Here is a 23,169-nt window from a genome sequence, read left to right on the forward strand (position 1 = left end):
GGGCATTGGCTGGCTGCCTCCCCGGCCAGGGGTGAAGACCGTAATGTACACATGCGACCACAAGGTGGCACCAGCGGTCCTCCCCGCCACATACTCTGAGCACCATTCCTGGTGCAGAATCCATCCGGCAGTGATGTGGCCGTCCCAGAGTAGGGCTCTAGCCTCTAGCTCAGTTGAATTCTGTTGGTGGCGGAGCAGGCTGAACAAATGTTAGCTGCAGGGTGGGCTGAACACTCGCCCCCACCCGCCTGGTTCCCTATCTCTTATTTGCCTCAAATCTGAACCCTCAGCCCCACTCAGGGGTGAACCCTCAGCCCCCACTCAGAACTAAACACTCAGCCCCACTCGGGTGAACACTCAGCCCCACTCAAGGGTGAACCCTCAGCCCCACTCAAGGCTGAACCCTCAGCCCCACTCAGGGCTGAACCCTCAGCCCCACTCGGGTGAACACTCAGCCCCACTCAGGGCTGAACCCTCAGCCCCACTCAAGGGTGAGCACTCAGCCCCACTCAAGGGTGAACACTCAGCCCCACTCAGGGGTGAGCACTCAGCCCCACTCAGGGGTGAACCCTCAGCCCCACTCAAGGGTGAACACCCAGCCCCACTCAGGGCTGAACCCTCAGCCCCACTCAAGGGTGAACACTCAGCCCCACTCAGGGGTGAGCACTCAGCCCCACTCAGGGGTGAACCCTCAGCCCCCACTCAGGGCTGAACCCTCAGCCCCACTCAAGGATGAACCCTCAGCCCCCACTCAGAACTAAACACTCAGCCCCACTCAAGGGTGAACACTCAGCCTCCACTCAAGGCTGAGCATTCAGCCCCACTCATGGGTGAGCACTCAGCCCCCCTCAAGGGTGAACAGCCCCACTCAGGGCTGAACCCTCAGCCCCACTCAAGGCTGAGCACTCAGCCCCCACCTGTCTGGTGCAATGGCAACCCACATCTGGCCCCGCCCGGGCTGCATGAAGGCAGAAGGTGACACCCTTAGCAAGTACTGTGTGATCCGATCACTGAAGGCCAACAAGGCAGCGTGCAGACCCAGAGACCCCATTAGATTTGGGCTATAAAAAAACGCTCTCCTGCCAGCCCCCGCCCCCCTCTCGCTTTCGCTCTTTTCTCTCTTTCCCCTGTTCTCTTGCACGCGCTTTGCTCTCTCCTTCCCTCTCTCTTTCCCTGCTAGCTCTCTTTCTCTCACTCTCTTTTCATCTTCCTTCCCTGTTAATCAGACACCGCTGCAATAAATATCTCTTGGTCGCTCAGAGTGTTGTGGTCACTTTCCTTTCAAACTCAAAATAGTGTATGAATGACCGTTAAGTAGGTTATTTACAGCAGAATCTATTAACACATCCCTCTTCAGAACATAGAAATGATTGGTGACAGCAAGCAGATTTGCAAAGTACAGTATCTAATGATTTTTTTAAAACTCAAACAATTTTTCTAAATTATATAAGAAAATATGAAACACCTTCAGTACAGATACTTTGACTTATAATGTTGATTTGTCACAAGTAAAAGGTCTTTTCATCTCCTTGGATATGCAACTGAGAAATAGACTGAACCAGGGGTGAGGTCGAGATACCAGTTTCCCTTTACTGAGAGTGATGAAAATGTTGGTGTTATAGGGCTGGGCCCTTCCTGGAAACCAAGGCAACATGAGGAACCTGGATTCTTGTCATCAAGTCAGAAAGATTTCAGACACGTTGCTCAAATTTACAGGCAAGAGTTTACTGAAGGGATAGAAGAGAAAGGGATACTCTCAAAGGAGACAGTGGGTCCTCTCAGACAGCAGAGGGACAGTGTGCCTCTCCTGCACTCCTGCTTCATTGGGGATCCCAGGAAAGTTTCCAGAGTCCCACCCAGGTCTACCTCTTGACTTTGACTGACAGCAGGATGACATCAGACTTTCAAGTCCCCACTGCCATGATAACTCTAGGTCGAGTTGGCCCATGCTGACTGGTTCTAATTGGATTCTTATCCACAAATTCTTATAGGTATTATGGTTAGGAGGAATTATCCCTATCTTCCTGAGTTCTGGGATCTGGTCTGTGAAAAGGTCACAAAAGTCTCTCCCTTCAGGGTAAGTTGACTTCTTATTGATATTATTTTGAGCCTGCAGTACTGCAGGTAGATAACAGGTAGTTGGCTGAGAAACGTGACATATCCTGTCCCCTTAGGTCAGGCAGGGCTGCAGGTAAATTTCTTGGAAAAGAAAGCATGTGGGAGCCAGGAAAGTGGGCCCATTTTATAGAATTATTCCCTTAACTCGTATTCCTACCGTTTGCATCTGTCTGTCCCCTATCACTAGGACACTGCTCTTTGAAGCCAGCATGCTTTTATATATCTCAAATGCTTTTTAAAGTAGCATTTATGCCGTTCACACAATATTTCCAGCTTCTTGTTTATGCCTACTGTAGGATTTTAACATCCTCTTTGTGGTTGGGTTGAGCTATATAAATAAGTCTGACCAATGAGTCAAAAGTGAAATATTGTGTGTCATTTCTGGGATGAAACACTGAATTCCTGATCTGAGATGTTCTCTAACACAACTGGCTGTGTTCCAGACAACGGTGCTTTCATCAGCCCCCTCAGCTGACTCTGATGTAACAGGAATGAAAAACAAACTTGTTTTAAGATGCTGAGGAAAGGGATCAAGGCAGGGGAAGAAGGGAGAGAAGGGGGGGTAGCACTGGAGATTGAAATAGAGAAAACTATATTATATGCATTTGTGTATGTGTCTAAATGAACCCCACAAATATATAACTATAATGCACTAAAAAATAAGATAAGAAATTTTGAGAAGATGCTGAGACTAGGAAGTTGTTTGTTACCTTAACATAATCCAGCTATCCTGACACAGCCTGATTCACCAGTGAATAGAGCAGGTACTGGGCTGTGCATATGCTTGTTGCTTAGATGAAATAAAGTGAAGTTGTATTAATATTTCTTACTTACATTATCTTTGACTTGCTTTCATAAGACTCTCTCTTGGAGCTAATTGGGTTTTTGTTTGTTTGGTTTTTGTTTATTTAATAATAAAGAAAAGGCAAGGGCTGGGGATGTGGCTCATGTGGCAGCGTGCTCGCTTGGCATGCGTGCAGCCCGGGTTCGATCCTCAGCACCACATACAAACAAAGATGTTGTGTCCGCCGAAAACTAAAAAAAATAAATCTTAAAAAATTTTTAAAAAGGCAAGATCTTTAAAATGTTCATGAATTCTGCCCCACCTATCTGCAATACACTAGTATTCAGAACATCTCAACATGCACCAACATATTCTTTTCTAATACCTATCTTTATCCCTAAGTGTAAGATGGGAAAACCCATAAGGACTTAACTCTAGTTTATAATGCTTCATTTCTTGATTTCTGTCAGTAAAATTAGCTGTCTTGAATTTTGCTTCAAATGACAACCAGTGAAATTCCCAATTCCGACTTCAAAAAGCGAGACTATAATTCACAGAAGTACAATCAGAAGCAAATGAAAATGTTCCCTCTCCCTTTCTTTTTTCCATATTCTTTTTTTATTTAATATTTTTTAGTTGTAGTTAGTCACAACACTTTTATTTTATTTAATTTTATGTGGTGCTGAGGATCGAACCCAGTGCCTCACGTGTGCTAGACAAGCACTCTGCCGCTGAGCCACAACCCCAGTCTCTCTCTCCCTTTCAGTGAGAAGGAGAGAAAATATTTTACATCATAAATCAACTTTTAAAGATCTGATCTGAAGCTCTGGGCATGGTGGCACATGCCTGTAATCGCAGCAACTTGGGAGTCTGAGGCAAGAGTACTGCAAGTTCAAGGCCAGCCTCAGCAATTTAGCAATACCCTCAGCAACTTAGTGAGACATTGTCTCAAAAAAAATTAAAAGATCTGGGGATGTAGCTCTGTGGTAAAGCACAATCCCCAGTACAAAAATAAATCTGATTTGATAAGGTTTTAAACTGGAATCACAGGAATATCAAGCTTGCTCTCCTGTACCAAATAGCACCATGTATGTATTTTTTTTTCTGTAACTAATTTGTGTACTATGTTAAAATAAATGTGTCTCAAAGTATTATTTGACCAAAGAGGTCTTACAAGACTCCAAAGACTATAAATTGTTGCTGTGGCATATAAAACTGTTTCAGGTTGGATTCTCTGGAAGTAGATGCTAAAACAGTTTGGAGTGCGAGGAATTTACAAGGGGTGAACACCTGTGAAAGAGGAAGAGTAGGAAGTAGGGCTAGCAGGGAGAATCAGCCTGCAGAGTGCCCAGTGGAACTGGCAAAGAACTTAAGGACTATTGCCCACAGGCCTGTGCTGCTTTGTTGAGGCAGGAGATACAGGCTGCTCCACAAAGGGTGGGATTCGCAGGGAGGAAGCTGAGGCAGACCCTGAAGGTGCTAACTAACAGCTGTAGGCTGTCTGCTGAGGCCGTCACCAAGTTCTTTCTTGGAAGGGTTTGGGCAGTACATCTCTACATCTACCACTGGGCGCTCCTGTGCCATCTGGATCCACTTCTCCATAAATATTTGGAAAGATCCTCTTTCAGAATTCTTCTGGGATTTTCTTCCTGATGGAAAATGGGTTGGTGGGACAAACTACAGCACCTGCTGTGGCACTTGGATTTCAGGGTCACAATAGCTACTCATTGCCTCAGAGGCTAACCTGGTATCACAATCCAGATCCCAAAGGGCCTGAGTGCCTGGTCACTACGCTCTTCTAAGTCTGTATTTGCTGCACCTGTCTACTTAAAGTCACCAATGGGAAAGGGAATAATATGAGGCACCAAGTAGATCACTTTGGTTCCATTCATATTTCTATCTCCATTGTAAGTAGCAGCCCATCTCCTGTTGATCAGGATCAGTCATTCCTATTAAGACAGTGACTACTCTTCTTGCCTGCTGGTTCATAGACAAAAGAAACCCAAAGAACCCAGGCATCAGCTAAGGGTTATAATTCCACTGGACTCAGGCTGTGTCATGCCCCCATAGGGGACTAGAATCCCTAACCCCGCTGGTCAGGAGTTGTAAGGATAGGGAGCATACAAGTCCCTCAGTGGGTCATTAGGAGTGACAGTAAATGGAAATACCATCTACTGCTTGGCTCTTGGACTCACAGTCTTCCTGCTAGAGACACAGTGCACATATGGCATTGTGGAGGACGGTCCCTTAACTGTACCTTCCAGCTGTGCCTTGAGCAGGTCACCCCAGCTCCCTACTAGGCCCAGATTTCTGGGTGGTACAGGCTGGAATGGGCATAAGGGCCCAGTATGGGGGACTCTAAGAACCTAGTCCTGATATAGCTAAAATCCAGAAATAAGGGGGTAGACAGGAAAGCAAATTTTTCAATTAAGAAATTGGTTTAACCAAATAAGTCATTTAAGTAGTAAATTATCACAAGAAACAAATGTGACAAAGAAGTGTGGAAAAATTTGGACAGCAAACACAAAAGAGAGTGGGAAAGAGAGAGCACGTTATGCTTTGGTAATAACTGGCCTTGTTCCAGCGCCCCCCACCCCCCGCCCTCCAGGCCACAGTGCTCTGTCTGTATTCCTGTTTGGCCCGTCCCCATTCCAACTTATGCCCCTGGGGAGTACTTTCCCAAAATTTTATCCACTCTCTGGGGGTAGACAGAGGTCTCCCTTCTGGGTGTGAATCTCTTCTGCTTCAGTTCTCAGTTCCTCAGGAAGGAGTTTCCTGCAGAGTGTTCCTTGGCCAGCCCTTGGTTCTCTTTCCTAAGGGGCTCATCCCCTACAGTTCTAACTCCCCTGCTTTCCCCGGCCATAGGCCAACTATTATGTGCAGTCAGCAAACTCCTGCCATGACATGCAACCCTTTCTTTTGAACACGTTGGAATTGCTGTGCTTCTATTGAGGTGATAATTATTATATTTTTGAAGGTTAAAGGGAAGAATATTCTTTTTGTCTACAGATGCGGAAAGCAGTTGGCCACGGTGATGTTCATCGACTTCAAGTACCAACTTGCTTGGGAATTGTGATGGTTAGCATCTGGACTGTCCCCCATAGGCTCATATGTTGAAGGCTTGGTCCCCAGTGTAGCAATATGCAGAGGTGGGACTTTTAGGAAATGATTGGTTCATGAGGGCTTTAACCTCAACCAGTAGATTAATCCACTGACGGATTAATAATTTGAATGGATCTTTGGGAAGTGGTGGAAACTGCAGGAGGCGGGACTTGGTTAAAAGGAGTGGATCCTGGGGATTGTGACATGGGGGCCTATATCTTGTCTCCGGCCCCTCCCTGCTGCCTCTCTCTTTACTGCCCATCTCCCACGAGGTGAGCAGCTCTCCTCAGCCACACCCTCCCCCTCAGCACAGGCCCACAGCTACGGAGTGGAGCCGGCTGACTGTGGACTCCTGAAACCATGAGCCCCAGTGGATCTTTCCTCGTCTAACTTGTCCCAGTGACAGAGTTAACACAGGGAGGGTCCCCGGTGGCTGGTGCTGAGGTGAATCCCACCACGTGGGGCCAAGATGGAGACTCGGTAGGGACGAGCCTCATCTGTCATATAAGCCATGTTCTGTAGAAACCAAATGATCTAGAGTCACATTTCTATGCCAGTTACCCTTCCCCCACACCTTCCTTCTATAAAGTCCTATTCCCATATTTCTGTTTTTATGTCAGCTATGTCGTAGAGTAGTGAGAAATATCTTGTTCCCAAACTTTAGTCCAGGTGGAAGAGCAGCATATTTTTAGTGATCATTCAGAAAGTCAGAAGGGGAAATCAAATCTCTGGTAGCAAGGGCCAGTACCTTATGATATCACTGCTTTCCCCTATTTGAAACTTCTCCTTGCTTGGAGATCTGGGTTTACATTCTGCCTTCCTATAAGGCAGGAGACAGGAATGGATAGGCAGGACTTCTGGTGTCTCTGGATTTAAAGAGATTACAAGAAACTTCCAAATGAATAACATGCCCATTTCTCGTCATGAATATCTCTTTCATGTTCACCTCTTCTATCTCTTTGGCATGACTGGAAACATTCTCTGTTGGCTAACCAAAAGAAAAAGCCAAGAAGCAACTATCCTAACCCACAGGGGTGAGCTTTCTCACTCCCTCAGCTCCTCAGAGGTCATTTGTAAGTTCTATTTCCTTCCTTTTAGTCTACACAATTTCCTGGCCTTCCTGAAATCCCCTCACCCATCTCTGAATATCTCTTCCTATCTCCCTCTTTCTCTCATTCTATCTTCTTCTCTGTCTTTAATCTCTTGCACATATGCACAACCTCACCGTTTTATCTTGTTCTCAGAAGTATACTATTTTTCAAACTACCTCACAGGATAACCAGATTGGACTTAACCTCCAAATTTTTAAACCTCCAAATTTTTAAAGATTTCTTTGGAGTAGATCTCAATTCAAATCATCTCTGATTACCAAAATTCCAAATATGTCTCAATTGAAGTCAGCTCATGTATTTTCTTTATTTAACAGTTATGTGCCATGGGACCCACATAGTGCACTTCAACTTTTGGGAGTTTGTGCCTCAGTGCTCCCATAGAGAGGAAGGGACAGTGGCAGTCCAGATCTATGGCCGCCCCTGAGTTGCCACTGTCCTCCTTCCTAGGGATTCTTCTGTTGTGCTTTTTCTTGAGGCTGTTCTTGTTGTTCCAGACAATTCACCTCTTCTTCTAAATATCTATCTTTTTGAAGGTGGAAAGTTACTTTCTTCCCAGAATCTGAAGCCAAAGAAACTTCTAAATTCCATTTTTTTCTTTCTTTGCAGTTCTTTATGTATCATCACACAGAGAACAGTGTTCACCAAAAATATTATTCCCACTGATAGATAGAAAAGGATGTTAAACCAGACAGGAGTTGGCAACTGGAGGCCTGAAACAGAGAGAGAAAAGATACTGTCAGAAGCCAGAGGGGTCTGACTGACTTATGTGTGGAAGAAAAAAATGAGTGAGGCTGGAGCACCTACCCCCAGTGGAGGTGCTGATGAGTTCAGGGGACAGGAAGGGACTGGAGGAACCCTGCTGGTGGTCTTACGTTAGATTCAGACATAACTGCTATCTCTATGCCATTTAATGCTTGAAGATTAACTTTTCCCTTGAAGAGTCTTTGTTCCCAAGCTCACAATCCTTACACCTCAATTAAATCAGCACTTGAGCAGGTAGTTTTGTGCTCATAAATCGACCATGAAAATTATTTGATTCAAAAACTATACCCCCAGCTGGGCATGGTGGCACATGCCTGTAATCACAGCAATTCAGGTGGGCTCAGGAAGGAGGATCTCATGTTTGGGAATGGGCTGAGGGTGTAGCTCAGTGGTAGAGCACCCCCAGTTCAATCCACAAAAATAAAACTTAAAAACCACACCTCGTGTGTTCATATCCCCAGACGGAGGGCAGTAAATAGGAGGAACTCAATATATTGTTGATGAGGGGGAGAGAAGGGAAGGGCAGAAAAGGGAAGGAAGGAGGTGGAGTGAGAGGGGAGGAAGGACAATAGAAAATGAAGAAGGGGAAGAAAAGGAAGAATGATGAAGGAAAGAAAAAAAGAAAGAAAAATTCATGAAATTTGTGATGAGAATAGTGAGTTCTGAATGAGGAATGGAAAGGCCTGTCTGTAGGCTTTTCCTAAAGAGATTTCCTCCTCCTGGCTGGGCCACAAAACCCTCGAACAAGCCTCAACCCCACAAGAGAAAAGGGAGCCCCTTCTCCCTTGTCAGCAGCGGCCCATCTTCTCTCTCACCCAGCACTTGAAGCTCCAAGGCAGGGCTGCGCTTCAGTACGTTCCCATCTTCTGTGACTGCCTCACACCAGTAGGAACCAGAGTCCTCTCTTCTAGCAGTTAAAATCTGGTACTCGGAGGATGCATTTCTGTCCACGAGGGTCTTGCTGCCCACGTAGAAGGAGTAGTACAGCTGCAAGCCAGCCCTCTCTGGGAGCAGCGTGGTTTCACAGCTCAGGGTGACCAGGTTCCCCTCCAGGAGGGGGAGTGACAAGGATGCTCTCAGCACAGGAACTGAAAATAGCTCTAAAGAGAACGTGATGGGGACAGGTTGTAGCTCAGTGGTAGAGCACCCCCAGGTTAAGGTTCTTTTCACAAAAGACATACCCTCCCAACCCCTTGGGAAACTTGCCCCAAGAGAATGCATCCATAAGGCATATTTTTTCCCATTTGTAACAGAGACGCATTCTTGGGTTTTTCTAATATACATAATCACAGTTGCCAGCTTGCTCCCGTCCTGTTGATAATACTCTACACAGTTCATGCTTCCCTGAATGGCCATTTGTTTATAATATAACCATACCTTTGGCACAGTCTACCCAGGGAGTTTAATGAATCACACTTGTGTCCCTGACTCAAAAGAAAATCTGGGTCAGTAAAATTTCTTTCCTACAGGAAGGGACTTTTTTTTTCAGACAGAAAAAAAGTTGCTACTGATTGTGAATACTAAGAAAAAAGACCATGGAAGAATGAGAATAAGGGCCATGTGGAAACTAGAACACGGGAAGCTGTTTCATGTACAGATGCTTAGAAAGAAGTGGGACAGAAGGGCCACAATGTCCCTGAGACAGATGGAAGGCTGACCGATTCCTAATGTTTTCCTTTCATGATATTCCTGATGTATTCATGAAATTCCATTGGATTATTTTCTAATAACTTCCTTAGCCACCTTGAGTGAATCTCTATTCTTTGTGACTAAAACAAAATTAATGAAATGAATCTTTCCTATGCCCTGACTTTGACATTAACTCCTGCAGTTATTGACAGGGCACTGTGATATATTGGAAAGAGCAATGGACTGGGACCTAGAGACCTCAGTTCTGGTCCTAATCAAGCTACTGGTCATTGGTGGCCTTCAGTGATGCAATTTGCCACTCTAGAACTCAGTTTCTTCACTTAAAAATTTAAGTGAGATTTTTAGATGATTTTCATTGTCTCTCTGGTCCTTACAACTATAGTTCTAGAACTGTTCAGGTACAGTACCTTTCACAGTGACGGTTACTCCCCCTGATGTGTAGTGATGTCTTCCCATGCCTGAGCAGTGATAGACGCCATTGTGACTTGTGTTGGTTTTCTGAATGGTAAGTTCAGAATTCGGAGGAGAAAACTGAAAAGCTTTGCCATTTTGGTAGAAAAGCACATTGTACACCAGCTTATTCTTCCATGCATGACACCTCAAAGTCAGAGGTTCTCCTTCAGTGAAGACTCTGCTAGAGATCTGGAGTAGCAGCCAATCTGAAAAATGTGGACCCCAAATGTATGCATATAGTGAAGGAGGTACAAGAAGGCCAAATCTTCACCCTGGGGACCTATCATTTTCTCCTTGCAACATTCCAAATTCAGAACTCGGCTAAATCTGAGGCCTGTGTCTCATTCCTCAAATATCTTTCGCTTTGGTAGAAAGAAAGGTAATCTTTACCAGAAGCTGTGCACAAAGCCCTTTCTTATCTTCCCTTTCCAGATCTGAGAAATTGATTGAGTCAAGAATTCTAAGATGTCACCAGTGAGTCACAACTCTGCACCTTTATTTTTTTCCTTCCCCAGGGACAATTGGTTTGGCTCAATAAAGATGAAATCCTTGGGGTAAAAGGAGGAGAGACAATATAATTTTCCACCCTCCAGAACTTAGATCTAAGAATAGAAGGCAAGTGTTCCAATGCTGTATGTAGCATGACAATAATTCATGATAATTATATCCAATAACACTCATGGATCCCATACTGTTTCTAAATATATCAGACTCTTCCTGTCTTTATTTTCATTCCCAACCAAGACATGCTAAATGACTGCACTACTCAAACACACATCTTTGCTTTACATATGCAAAGCACAGTGGGAGATTTTGACACACCTCCATCAGAAACTGCCAAAACACTAGTGATATTAGAGAATGCTTGAATGACACAATTAACAGATTTGATTTTGTGGACTGCTGCACCACAGAAAAGAGAAGATTCATATACTTTTCAAACATACATGCAACAGTTAAAAAATTGAGCATGTGCTAAGCGACAAAGCAATTTTCAACAAATACCAAGAAACTGATCCTATATTTTACACAAAATCTGACTAAAATGTTATACAGTTAGTAACCAATAAAGCCACTCTCCAAAATCTTGTAAATAATTTAGAAGTAACAAAAAAGAAAGAAATCACAATAGAAATTTTAAAATTCTAACTTATGACACTGAGAATATTTCATCAAAAATTTGTGGGATGCAGCTTTTAGCAGACATATTCTACTAATTTTCCCACTCAAACACTATTCCTCCACGTTCATGACCTTGAAGTAGAAAGAGGACATTCATTCCAAGCCACATGGGTAGGCCTGGGTCCACCAATCAGCTGTATTTCTTGGTCTCAGTGTCCACAGATTTAACTGAAGTGACTGACCATCAATGTAACTGTAACTGAATCCCCCACTGTTGAATAATTGTGGAAAAAAGTGTTTTTAAAAATAAGGCATAGGGAACAACAGCCCCCAAACTTGGTGTATTGTACTGTAATAAAATTAAGACCATTTGTTCATTAAACAAACAAAGGTAGTGAAAAGGCAAGCCACGGAGTGGTAGAAGATAATTGCAACACTTGACTCATAGCCATAACAAATAAAGAACTATATAAGTCGATAAGAAAAAGACAAAAGAAAAATTGGTGAAAAGACCTTATTAGATACTTTACAAAAGAGAATATCCAAATAGGTAATAAATATGTGAAAAAATAGTCAATAGCATAGTCATCAAGGAAATACAAATTAAAACCATAGTGTGATATTGTTATACCTCCACCAGGATGGCAAAAATGAAAAATACAGAAAACTCCTAATACTGATAAAGATGGAGAGGAACAAAACTTCTCATACTGTCAGAGTCAAAAATTGGTATTAGGACTCTGAAAACCTGTTTAGCAATATATCTACTAAAGTTGATTACGTACATATTTCGTGACTGGCAAGTACACTATTAGGCATTTTCCAACAGATACATATATCTATGTGCACAAAAAGACATGTAAAAAAATGTCCATAGCAGTACTATTGGTAAAAAGCCCAAGCTGGAAACAACTCAAGAATCTATCAGTAGAATAGAAAAATATAAATAAGTAATGAGAACTGTGAACTTCAACTTCACAACATGTGTAAATTTCACGATTTTAATGTTGACAAAAAGAAGCCAGACACAAAAGAGCATGACAGGTACCATACTGTAGCCATTTATGTGAAGTCGGTCTTGGGGAGTAGTGACTAGAAAAGGGCAAGAAGAAGTTTCTTGGTTCTGGAAATGTTCTGTTTCTTGCTCTGGGAGGCGTTTACATGGTGGCCATTCACTGAGATGTGCACTTAGGTCCTGTGCACCAACAGCAGCCCAGAGGGCCGGCCAGCTGTGAGTAGGGTTTGCTACATGTGAGCTCTCCTTCAAAGAAAGAAAGAAAATGGGCTCTTCACAGGACTAGTCTTTTTTTTTTTTTTTTTTTTTTTTGGTCACTTGACCCAAGAAAAACTTCTGCTTCTGCTCAAACTACACAAAATCTCTTGTTGAAATATCTCTGTCAGCTCCCTGGCTTCTCCCCTCATATCTGCATCTTAAGAACTTATTCCCAGAGTCATGAGGGACACAGGAAGAACACCTAGCTTTCCCTAAACATTCTCAACACTTCCTCAACTAGATCACATTTCCTCTGAAAGCAACTGAGTCTGCTTACATGTGATTCTGCCGCTAACATGCATTACCTTTGGCATTATCAATTACAAAGAAGTTTGAGCTTATTGCTTTTGACTAACTAAATAATACATTTGGGTGTTTTGTCCTGAGTAATAAAACATTTCCCCCTCCATCTCTAGGAAATAGAAATTTGCTACAGATTGAAAAGGGTGGCAGGTTTATTTTCCTGCTTCTATTCATTAAAGTCTCATGTAATTCCACATCTAGAATATCTTAGAACTACACTTTGAAATGGGCCACAGACTCTATGTATAAGATGTTTATTGCAGTACTGTTTATAGAAGTAGAAGAGTAGGAAAACCTTAGTACTAATAGGCAGAATGGTTACATTACTCATATTACAGTCATAGAGCAGACATGTAGAAGACTTCTTTATTAATATAAACAGACCTCCTTTTTCGGTGACAAAAGTAAGATATAAGACAATAATACATAGAGTATTCTAACAATCACAGTTTTTTATATTTGTCTTTTAGCTATAGTTAGACACAATACCTTTCTTTCTTCCTTCCTTCCTTCCTTCCTTCCTTTCTTTCATTTATTTATTTTTATGTGGTGCTGAGGATTGAACCCAGGGCCTCACACATGCTAGGCAAGCACTCTGCCACTGAGCTATAACCCCAGCCCCTAACAATCACAGTTTTAATTTTAAGTTTAGATATAGGGCTGGAGGTGTATCTCAGTGGTAGAGTGTTCACAATGCCTTGGGTTCAATCCCCAGTACCATATAAAAAAGTTTACATATATATTAATAGTTTTGCTTTAGTGGAAGGTGACTGTGGGACTAGGATTTTGGGGTTGGAGGGAGACTTTTCACTGTTTATCATTGTACGTTTGTCTGAACTATCATTATTTACTATGCGATGGCATAAATGTCAACTAATGATAAAATATTAGAGTCTGCATTTTCCTCTGGACACCCTACTCACAGCTGGCCCCACTGGGCTGCTGTTGGTGCACAGGAGAACACACAGGAAGGCCCTGTGATTTCCATCCCTCCTGCTCCATGCCACACTCACCTCTGCGGATTTCCAGCTGCACAGGGTCACTTGGCACCGAGAGACCTGTCTGGCACCTGTATTCACCACTCTCACTGACCCTCGCTGCAGTGATGCTGTACTTGGAGGTCAAGGTCTGAATGGCTGTGCCGTTGAGAAACCACCATGTGGAGTTGTCTCCAGGCTGTTGCGGCCCCTCACACAATAAGGTGACCTGTTCATCCTGGAACACACTTACCCACGGAGGCTGCAAGGTGATCACTGCCTTTGTGGGGTCTGCTTGGGGATAAAACCAAAGCAAAACAAAAAGTGGAGTGAAAGGAAGGGCTCCGAGTGGTTGGTGAGGTTTTGTGGACAGCACAAGGAAAAGCTGTGTATTTAGATTAGTTTAAAAAATAGGCAAGCAGGAGCCCACAAGAGCCAGACTTTAAAAGTGTCGAGCTCCTGCTGTAGAGAGCTCTGTTTTTATTATTAAATCCTAATTGGGGTGTTAGAGATTTGGGGTTCCTGAGGATGGATTACTGATTTAGATCTTCCTAATTCTCCTAGTGAAGCAAGTTCTAAACCAGTGCAGACTGTCAGGGGTCAGTGTCCTTGTCCTCAGTGTTATACTGTTTCTGAGGGTAAAGCACAGACCTTCATAGGCTTCTGCTTTGGAAATGGAGGCTCAAATGCCTCCCTTTGAAGCCTTCAGTACCTGCCTGGCTCTCTCTGAGGAGAAAAAACTGATTTAGCTTTCTTGTAACAGGGATTGCCCCGAGGGATGTTGAAAACCCAGCCTAGCTGCCTTTGTGTTTTCGCAATTCTGGCCACTTCTGCTCTCATAAGCACATTTAGGCATTTAGGGCCTCAGTCGGGGCTCATTCAGAAAGCCTTAGAAGCCTTGGAAAGAAAACTGACAAATCATTTCACACTCTGCATATACATAGTTTATAAGTCTTTCTTCTGTCTATGCTCTCTCTATTCTCTCTTCTTTAGGTTAATGGAACTCATCCTTTGGAAGAAAGACAATGGCATAAGAGGAGAATCTGAGGTAGCGATCACTTACCCACTTGCCCACCAACTGGAACTGCAAAGGATGGGAGAACAGAGACATCAAGTGATTAGTGGGAGATGATGAGACAGGAAGAATTGGAGAGACAGAGCTAATGTAGACTCTGGGGGGCCAGTTTAGGTCTCTTGACTTAAACTATCCCTCTTTCCAAATATCAAGTACCAGCAGAACTGATGATTATTGATGAAACTTTATTTTGATATGGGGTTTTCAGTCTAATTGTATCTCAGGGTCCCCCTTCCCACCCTTTTGATATAATAAGCACCAATAAAGCATCAAAGCACAGATACAATTATCTTTATACTCATGAGTTCTAACCCAACATATCCAAGGAAGACAAAAAATGTTGATCCAAAGCCAGAATCCATGCCCGTCTAGCCACCCTCTCTGAGCCCAGCTTACCCCAAAGGAGCAGAGCTGTCAAGAGCCACATATCACCTCCAAGCTGGTGAGCAGTAAACCCTGAAACATGCAAGACACCAAACTAGTTTTACTGGGGGATTTGGAGCCAAGATTAGAAAAGAGGAAGGAAATCGCCTTTTCTGACCACTTTCATCATGACCATTTTCTGGGAAGTACATCCCTAATTCTTTACATATATAAATATATATTTTTAGTTTTAGATGGACACGATACCTTTTATTATTATTATTATTATTATTTTGGTGGGGTTCTTTTTTTTTTTTTTTTTTTTTTTTTTTTACTGGGGGTCGAACTCAGGGCTTTGCCACTGAGCTACATCCAAGGCCACAATACCTTTATTTTGTTTTGTTTTTATGAGGTAAGCAAACGTTCAACCACTGAGCCATAAGCCAGCCCTATCCCTAATTCTTGAAGCATGTACTCCCCATTCTCCTGTTCCTTAGCCCATCTCTCTCAGTGTGAAGTTCTGGTTTGGGGTTATGAACTCTTAAATCCAGGGGAAGGGCTAAAGTTTTAATGACATTTTATTTTGATTATTCTTCCTCTGTTTCTTAGGATTAAACTATGAAAAACACCACTTTTATAATTGGTTCAAGGCCTGGCTAATGTTCGATCATTTGAACCCAGAAGATCCTATGTCAACTTTCATGAGGCATATAAAGAGTTGCTCATATTCGAGAGTTCCCTTAATACAAAGCCAGCCTTTGCTCCTCTGGGGAGTAGGAAGGATTAGTGTTCCATTTTAGCAAAAAGATGTAAAATGCCATCCTCCTGATTATGAGCTTAAGATATCATGAGTTTGTACTGTTTATCTTGGCCAAATGCAAAGAAATTAAATGTTTTTTCTAAAATATTTATTTTTTAGTTGTAGTTGGACACAATACCTTTATTTTATTTATTTTTATGTGGTGCTGAGGATCGAACCCAGGGCCTCGCACATGCTAGGCAACTGCTCTACAGCTGAGCCACAACCCCAGCCCAAAATTAAATGTTTAATGTAAATATGGTGGCAAAGACAAATAACTCCCACCTATTCCTTAGGAAATATCCCTAAGAAGGAAGCTTTACAGTAGATTTAGAAAACTCTGTGCCACCAAAGTGAGTTGGTTCCTGAGGTAGGGTTGTAAAGATATAGAGAAGTTTTTAGGCAGTCTGTCAAGAAATAAAGGGAGATAAAAAGAATAAATGCAAGAGGAACTTGGGTAGCAATCTCACTGGCAGGGAATAAAAAAATGATGACAAGTAACATTACAGATTTAATTACAGCCTTGATTTTTTTCACCGCAGTCTACACTGCCTTCATAGCCCCATGAGAGGCTGAGGATACCTCCCTGACTCTTGACTATGGCTCATCTGTGTGATTTTCACTAGACTGGAATGTGGGTGGAAACAACATTGCACTACTAGCTTAGAACCAGAATTTATTTTGTTTTTGTTTTTGTATACAGGATCGAACCCAGGGTACTTTACCACTGAGCTATATCCCCAGACCCTTTTTTTTTAAATTTTGAGACAAAGTCTCATTTAGTTGCTCAAACTTGCAATCCTCCTGTCTCAGTTGCTGGGATCATAGGCATGCACCACTGTGCTGGGCAAGATCTGGAAGTTCTAAGGAAGCTTCACACATTATCTCTCACTCTCTTGTGCTTCTGTGATTGTCATGATGAGAAGATTCTCTGGCTAGCCAGCCATAGTGTGAAGTGAGCTGTTCTAGCCATAGTAGCCTAAAGTAGAGCTGCTTCAGTTACCCTGCAAACATGCAAGTGAAAAATACATGCTTACTGTTGCAGGCCACTGAGATTTTAAGATTATTATAGTTGACACAGGACCACCACCCCAGATTAAAACCCTAAATTTTGATCTCGCTAAAGCTTTTTTGTTGTTGGTTTTAAACTCCCTATCTGGAAGGCCCCACTACCCTACCATTAGTCAACCCCAAGAAGCTGTTTTAAACCCAAGCAACTTTTCGTTTTATGGAACAAATACAGGGCAAATTCAGATTAACAAACACATAAACCATCCCATTATGGGAATAAGAAATTAAAATTGTACATCTTTAATTGAATCAGAGAAAGAGATCAAGGAGGACTCTCCAATGACAGGTTAGTCCTTCATCAAAACAACATAAAAATCCCTAAAGAGCCACTGACAGTGTCCCTCCATGTGGTGGGAGCTTTCCTTGCTTGCTTCTAGTAAATCTGCTACTGAATTCTTACCCTCCATTGTCTGAATACTTCATTCTTCAGGTGCATGAGACAAGAACCTTCCAATGCTCATGTGACCCTGTGTCACACAGTGATAGCTGACTGACAGAAGTGGAAAACAAGGAAGACCTGAGAGGAACTCAAGATGTTCTGAGAGAGATGAGAGAAGCCTCAGACCAATGAGATTTACCTTCAAAGACGTTCATAACTCTTATACTATTTTGTCTCCAAAGTTAGCTACTATACAGATGTACCATAATTTCTTTCATCAACCTTTCTTCATGGACACAGAGTATATTTCTAACTTTTTGTTATGATCCGCTTTGCAATATCTTTAAACATTTGACTTATTATTTCCTTAGGACACATATCTAAAATCAACACTGCTCAAAGAAAGTTTAAATTTTTTCTTTTGGATAAAAGATTATTGTCATCTTTTATGTCAGATTATCATCATCGTTGCAATCTCATTGGCAGGGAATAAAATAATGATGACAAGTAGCATTATAGATTTAATTAGAGCCTTGATTTTTTTACCCTCAGTCTACCAATATTTGTACTGTATGTCAGATAGTTATGCTATGATTATGTATAAAGACATGAATGGTGTGAATATACTTTGTATACAACCAGAGATCTGAAAATATGTGCTCTGTATGTGTAATATGAATTATAATGCATTCTTCTGTAAATTAGAATGAAAAATAAAAAATAGGGATTTCTATTTTGCTAAATCCAATATTGTAATATTGTCAATACTTAATATTGTAATGAGACTTTTAGTCCCTCTCCCCAAATCTATAGTTTATAAAACAGACCCACAGTACTCTTAATTTTAATTTCCCTGTTTATTAATAAAGTTGAACAATTTATCCTATATTTATTCACTAGCTATGTAGTTTTTTTAAATGAAATACGTCTTTAGCTTTTATTTTACTCACTTTGTGCACTTTTGCCTTTTTCATACTGATTTGTAGCAGTTTAAAATTTTAGTCTATATACAAACCCTTGTGGATTATTTGTACTGAAATTATTTCTTCCTGATTTTCTTATGTTATCTTTTCCCGTACAAAAGTTCTTAGTTTTGATGTAGTCACATTTATCAATATTTTATTTTATGGATAGTATTTTGTCTTGCTTAAAAAGTCTATTTAAATGTATTTTCTTCTAAAAGTTTCAAATTTTTTATTTTAAACTTTAGTCTCCAATCTGTCTGTAAATTATATCTATATATGGTGGTAAGGTAGGTATCCAATTTCTTTTATTATACATATGTATTATATACACATATACACACCACACACACACACACACACTACATATACATACATACACACATAACCAGTTGTCTCAGCATCATTTAAAGTACGTAATTGGAAATTCTGATAAAAACTATCATAATATATATAATTGTATTTATCATGTATAATTATGTGTTTATATATACACATACTGTGTGTGTGTGTATGTATGTATATATATATATATATATATATATATATATATATATATATATATATATATATAGTGTGTGTGTGTGTGTGTGTGTGTGTAATTCTGACTGGAGTCTATGCAATTTCACAGGCAATTTGCTTTCCCTGTCCCCATACCACATCATCTTAATACTACAGATTTATAACATATCTTCAGGTATGGTCATGTATGTATCCCTAACTTACTCATCTTCAGGATGTCATGGTTATTCGTGGATTTTTGCTCATTAACATACCTATCTGTATCAACTCATCAAATTTATTAATATTTGTTGGGACTTAGATCAGAATTATATTGAATATGTAAATTAATTTGGAGAGGGTTTGTATCTTTATGTCATTGAGTCTTACAAACTATGAACCCGGTATATGTTCAATTATTTTGCTTTCCTTAATAACTTTGCATATTTTTATTCATATATGTCTCACAGAGATCTTGGAGGCTATCTTCCTAAAAGTGTGTATGTGTATAAAGGCATATTGGGGGGTTTATTTCCATACCACCAAAATGAAGCAAATATTATAATAAAGTGAGACACATGGATTTTTTTGGTTTCTCAGTGCTTATGAAATTTATGTTCACACTATGCTATAGTCTATTAAATATGCAATAGCATTATGACTGAAAATTATGGCTGAAAAGCCATCATTAATTTTAAAATACTGTATTGCTAAAACATGCTAATGATCATCTGAACCTTCAGTGAATCACAATTTCTTTGCTGGTGGAAGGTCTTGTTTCACTGTTTAGGTTTGCTCACAATCAGGGTGGTAGTTGCTGAGGACCGAAATGACCACTGCAATTTCTTAAAATAAGACCATTTTGCTGCATTGACTGGCTCTTCCTTTCACAAAGATTTCTCTGTAGCAGGTGATGCTGTTTGATAGAACTCTCAAAACTGAAGTCAGCTCTGTTTTTGCTTTATTCACTAAGTTTATATAATATTCTAACTCTTTTAGTGCCACTTGAACAATGTTCACAGCATTTTCACCAGGAGTGAATTGTATCTCTTTGCTTATCCATAAGATAAGCACTTATCTTCACCGATTAAAGACTTAATTGAGATTGCAGCAATTTAGTCATCAGGATCTATTTCTAATTCTAGTTCTTTTGTTATTCCCAATACATCTTCAATTACTTCCTCCAGTGATGTCTTAAATCTCTCAAAATCATCCAAAGGGCTAGAATCACCTCCTTCTAAACTTCTGTTAATGTTGATATTTTGACCTCTTCCCATGAATCAAACTTATTCTTTTTGGGGGTGGGGGGGATGAACACTTTTTGAATACGACAAGTACCAGTGCTTCATATATTTTTCCTTTACTCTTCATAGTCACCCAATTCTCCCTAACTCCACAGTGTAGCACCTCTTTTCTCTAAAGCAGAATGGATTTCACATATTAGGTGGAATCCAAAGGCTGATGTTTACTCTGAGTTCCCATCAGACTCTGCCCTTACCACTGCTGAGAGAATCTGCACTCCCAGGGCTATGCTGCCCGGGGACCAGCTTGGTCCCTGTTCTCCTCATCTGGTTTTTCATTAAGTCATCTTTTCCAGTAGTTGAGTTCTTTCCAATTAGATTCCTGACAGTGCCTCAGAACTGCCATGGAGTACCTGGTTTTTTCTACCATTTCCATAATGCAGTTCAGGGCATGGTCAAGATGCTTCCGTTCATCAGATCCTTCCCTTTCTGTCAAATGGGCGTCTGCCCACTCCTCCTGATGGCCTCCATTTAGACCAATACTGGGTGCCTCTCACACTTCTCGGTCTTCTAGCATCTTGTTAGGTTCCTGATATGGGTGAGAAGTTGGAATGTCTTCTAAGGTGTACTGCGGAGGAGGTGGAGGAGGAGGATGGAACTGGCCCCCTGATTCACGAGGGGCACAGTGAGGGCAGGACTGTGCCCAGGAACAAGCCTGACTGCACACGCTCTCTTGGCAGGAGGCTCTTTCTAAATCACTCTCTTCCCTTCTCTCTGGACTGGGCCTTTTTCCATTTCCGTGCACTTCTGTGAGCAGCTCAGAAGAGTCGGCAGGAGACAGGAGACTGGTGTTGAGCAGAAGGTGTTCATGCTGAGCGAGGTACTGGGACGGGGTCTGCTTCTCAAAGATACTCTTAATGGCATCTAAAATGATAAATTCTTTCCAGAGAGTTTTTCATTTACTTTGCTCAGATCCATCAAAGGAATCACTATTTATGGCAGCCACAGCCTTACAGAATGTATTTATTAAAATAATAAAATTTGAAAGTCAATATTACTCCTTGATTCATGGGCTACAGAATGGATATTGTGTTAGCGGGCATAAAAACAAAATTAAACTCATAAATCTGTGTATCTCCATTAAAACTCTTGAGTGAGGGCTGGGGATGTGGCTCAAGTGGTAGCGTGCTCACCTGATCCTCAGCACCACATACAAATAAAAAAGATGTTGTGTCTGCTGAAAAACTAAAAAAATAAAAATATTAAATTATCTCTCTTTAAAAAAAAAAAAACAACTCTTGAGTGACCAAGTCCATTGTCAGTAATAATATTTTGAAAGGAATCTTTTTTTCCAAGTAGTAGGTCTCATTCAAGCTTTGTGGGTCCGTTTACAGAGCACAGGCAGAGTAGATTTGGTATGATTTTTAAGGGCCACAAGATTTCTATAATGATAAATGAGCATTGGCTCTGATTTAAAATTAACAGATGCATTAGCCCCTAACAAGTTAGCCTATCCTTTGTAAGCTTTGAAGGCAGACAGACTTCTCTCTAGCTAGGAAGTTCTAGATATCATATTCTTCAAGCATAAGGGGGTTTTCATCTGTGCTAAAATTCTGTTGTTGAGTGTCATCTTAGTTAGCTCTTCTGGAAGAGTCAGTCACCTTAGCTAGATCTTCTGGATAACTCACTGCAGCTTCTACATCAGCTCTGGCTACATTTGAACTTTTATAATATAGAAATAGCTTCTTTCCTTAAATCTCATGAATCAACCCTCTGCTAGCTTCAGACTTTTCTTCTGCAGCTTCATCACTTCCCTCAGCCTTCATAGAACTGAAGAGAGTTACAGCCTTTCTCTAGATTAGGCTTTGTTTAAGGGAATGTGTGATCTTCTTTCTAGACCACTAACTTTCTCAGTATCAGCAATAGGATGTCTGTTTCCTTACATTTATTCACTGGAATAGCATGTTTCCTTAATAACTTTTCCTTTATAGTCAACTTGACTTACTGATGCAAGAGACCTAGCTTTCGCCTATCTAGATTTCAGACACGCTTTTGATTTTAAAGTGAAAAATGTGCAAGTCTTTCTTTTACTTGAACACTTAGAGGCCATTGTAGGGTTATTAACTGGCACAATTTCAATATTGTTGTACCTAAGGGAATAGGGTCACCTAAGGAGAGGGAGAGAAATGGGGAAATGTCCAGGAGGCAGAACAGTGAGAAAACACACACACACACACACACACACAAACAACTTGTTAAGCTGCCATCAAACATGAATGCAGTTTGTGGCCTCCCAAAACAATTACAGGTGTAACATCCAAGGTTGCTGACCACAGACCACTATAGCAAATATAATAATGAAATAATCTGAGATGTAAGAATTACCAAAATGGACGGAAACATGAAATGAGCACACATTGTTGGAAAAATGTCACCATAGACTCATTCAATGCAAGGTAGCCATAAAACTTCAATTTGTAAAAAATCTCAATATATCTATGAAATGCAATAAAGTGAGGCATGATAAAATGAGGTATAAGCCAGGTGTGGTGGTGCACCCCTGCAATCCCAGCAACTCAGTAGGCTGAGTCAGGAGGATTGAAACTTCAAAGACAGCCTCAGCAACTTAGCAAGGCCCTAAGCAACTTAGCTTTTGAATTAGTATTGAATTGTACAATGCTTTTCAAACAATTTCATTTATAGTGAAGTTACCTATCTCAAACAAAAAGGTTTGGGGATGTAGTTCAGTGGTAAAGCACCTCTGGGTTCAATCCCCAGTACCAAAATAAATAAAGTATAAATAAACAGTAAAGTATAAATAAACAGTATCAATAGACAGTAATTCAATTGCCATTTAAAATTTACATTTTTAAATGTTTGTCTATGATATAATGGAAATACGTTTAATTTAAGGAGCGTTTATTCTTATATCTAGATTCCTAGTCTAATATTTGTTTCAGATGATTTTTTTTACAGAATTTTATTTCTTCCTTTCTAATCTTTACATGGTTGTTATTTATAGGTTTTTAGGTAGGTGGTCTTATGTTTTTTAAGGAAAATAATGCCCTATTCTTAGTTTCCTAAATTATAAGTGTATATTAAATTTACTGAATTTATTAATT

The 23,169-nt window shown here is 40.9% G+C and overlaps 1 protein-coding gene across 1 annotated transcript; it reads right to left on the reverse strand.

The window, feature by feature from the left end:
* Window positions 1-7,401: 7,401 nt before the first annotated feature.
* On the reverse strand, window positions 7,402-15,227 carry Fcgr1a (Fc gamma receptor Ia). The gene is given in 7 exon segments (XM_046421974.2): window positions 7,402-7,709; window positions 7,711-7,826; window positions 8,694-8,978; window positions 9,936-10,187; window positions 13,693-13,947; window positions 14,720-14,740; window positions 15,128-15,227. Coding segments are annotated over 7 exon segments (1,110 nt in total). The 5' UTR covers window positions 15,159-15,227; the 3' UTR covers window positions 7,402-7,559.
* Window positions 15,228-23,169: the final 7,942 nt, after the last annotated feature.

The sequence above is a fragment of the Marmota monax genome, unplaced genomic scaffold, assembly GCF_021218885.2.
Source record: "Marmota monax isolate L192 unplaced genomic scaffold, Marmota_monax_Labrador192_F-V1.1 WCK01_AAM20220418_F8-fsc00108, whole genome shotgun sequence".
Taxonomy (NCBI): domain Eukaryota; kingdom Metazoa; phylum Chordata; class Mammalia; order Rodentia; family Sciuridae; genus Marmota; species Marmota monax.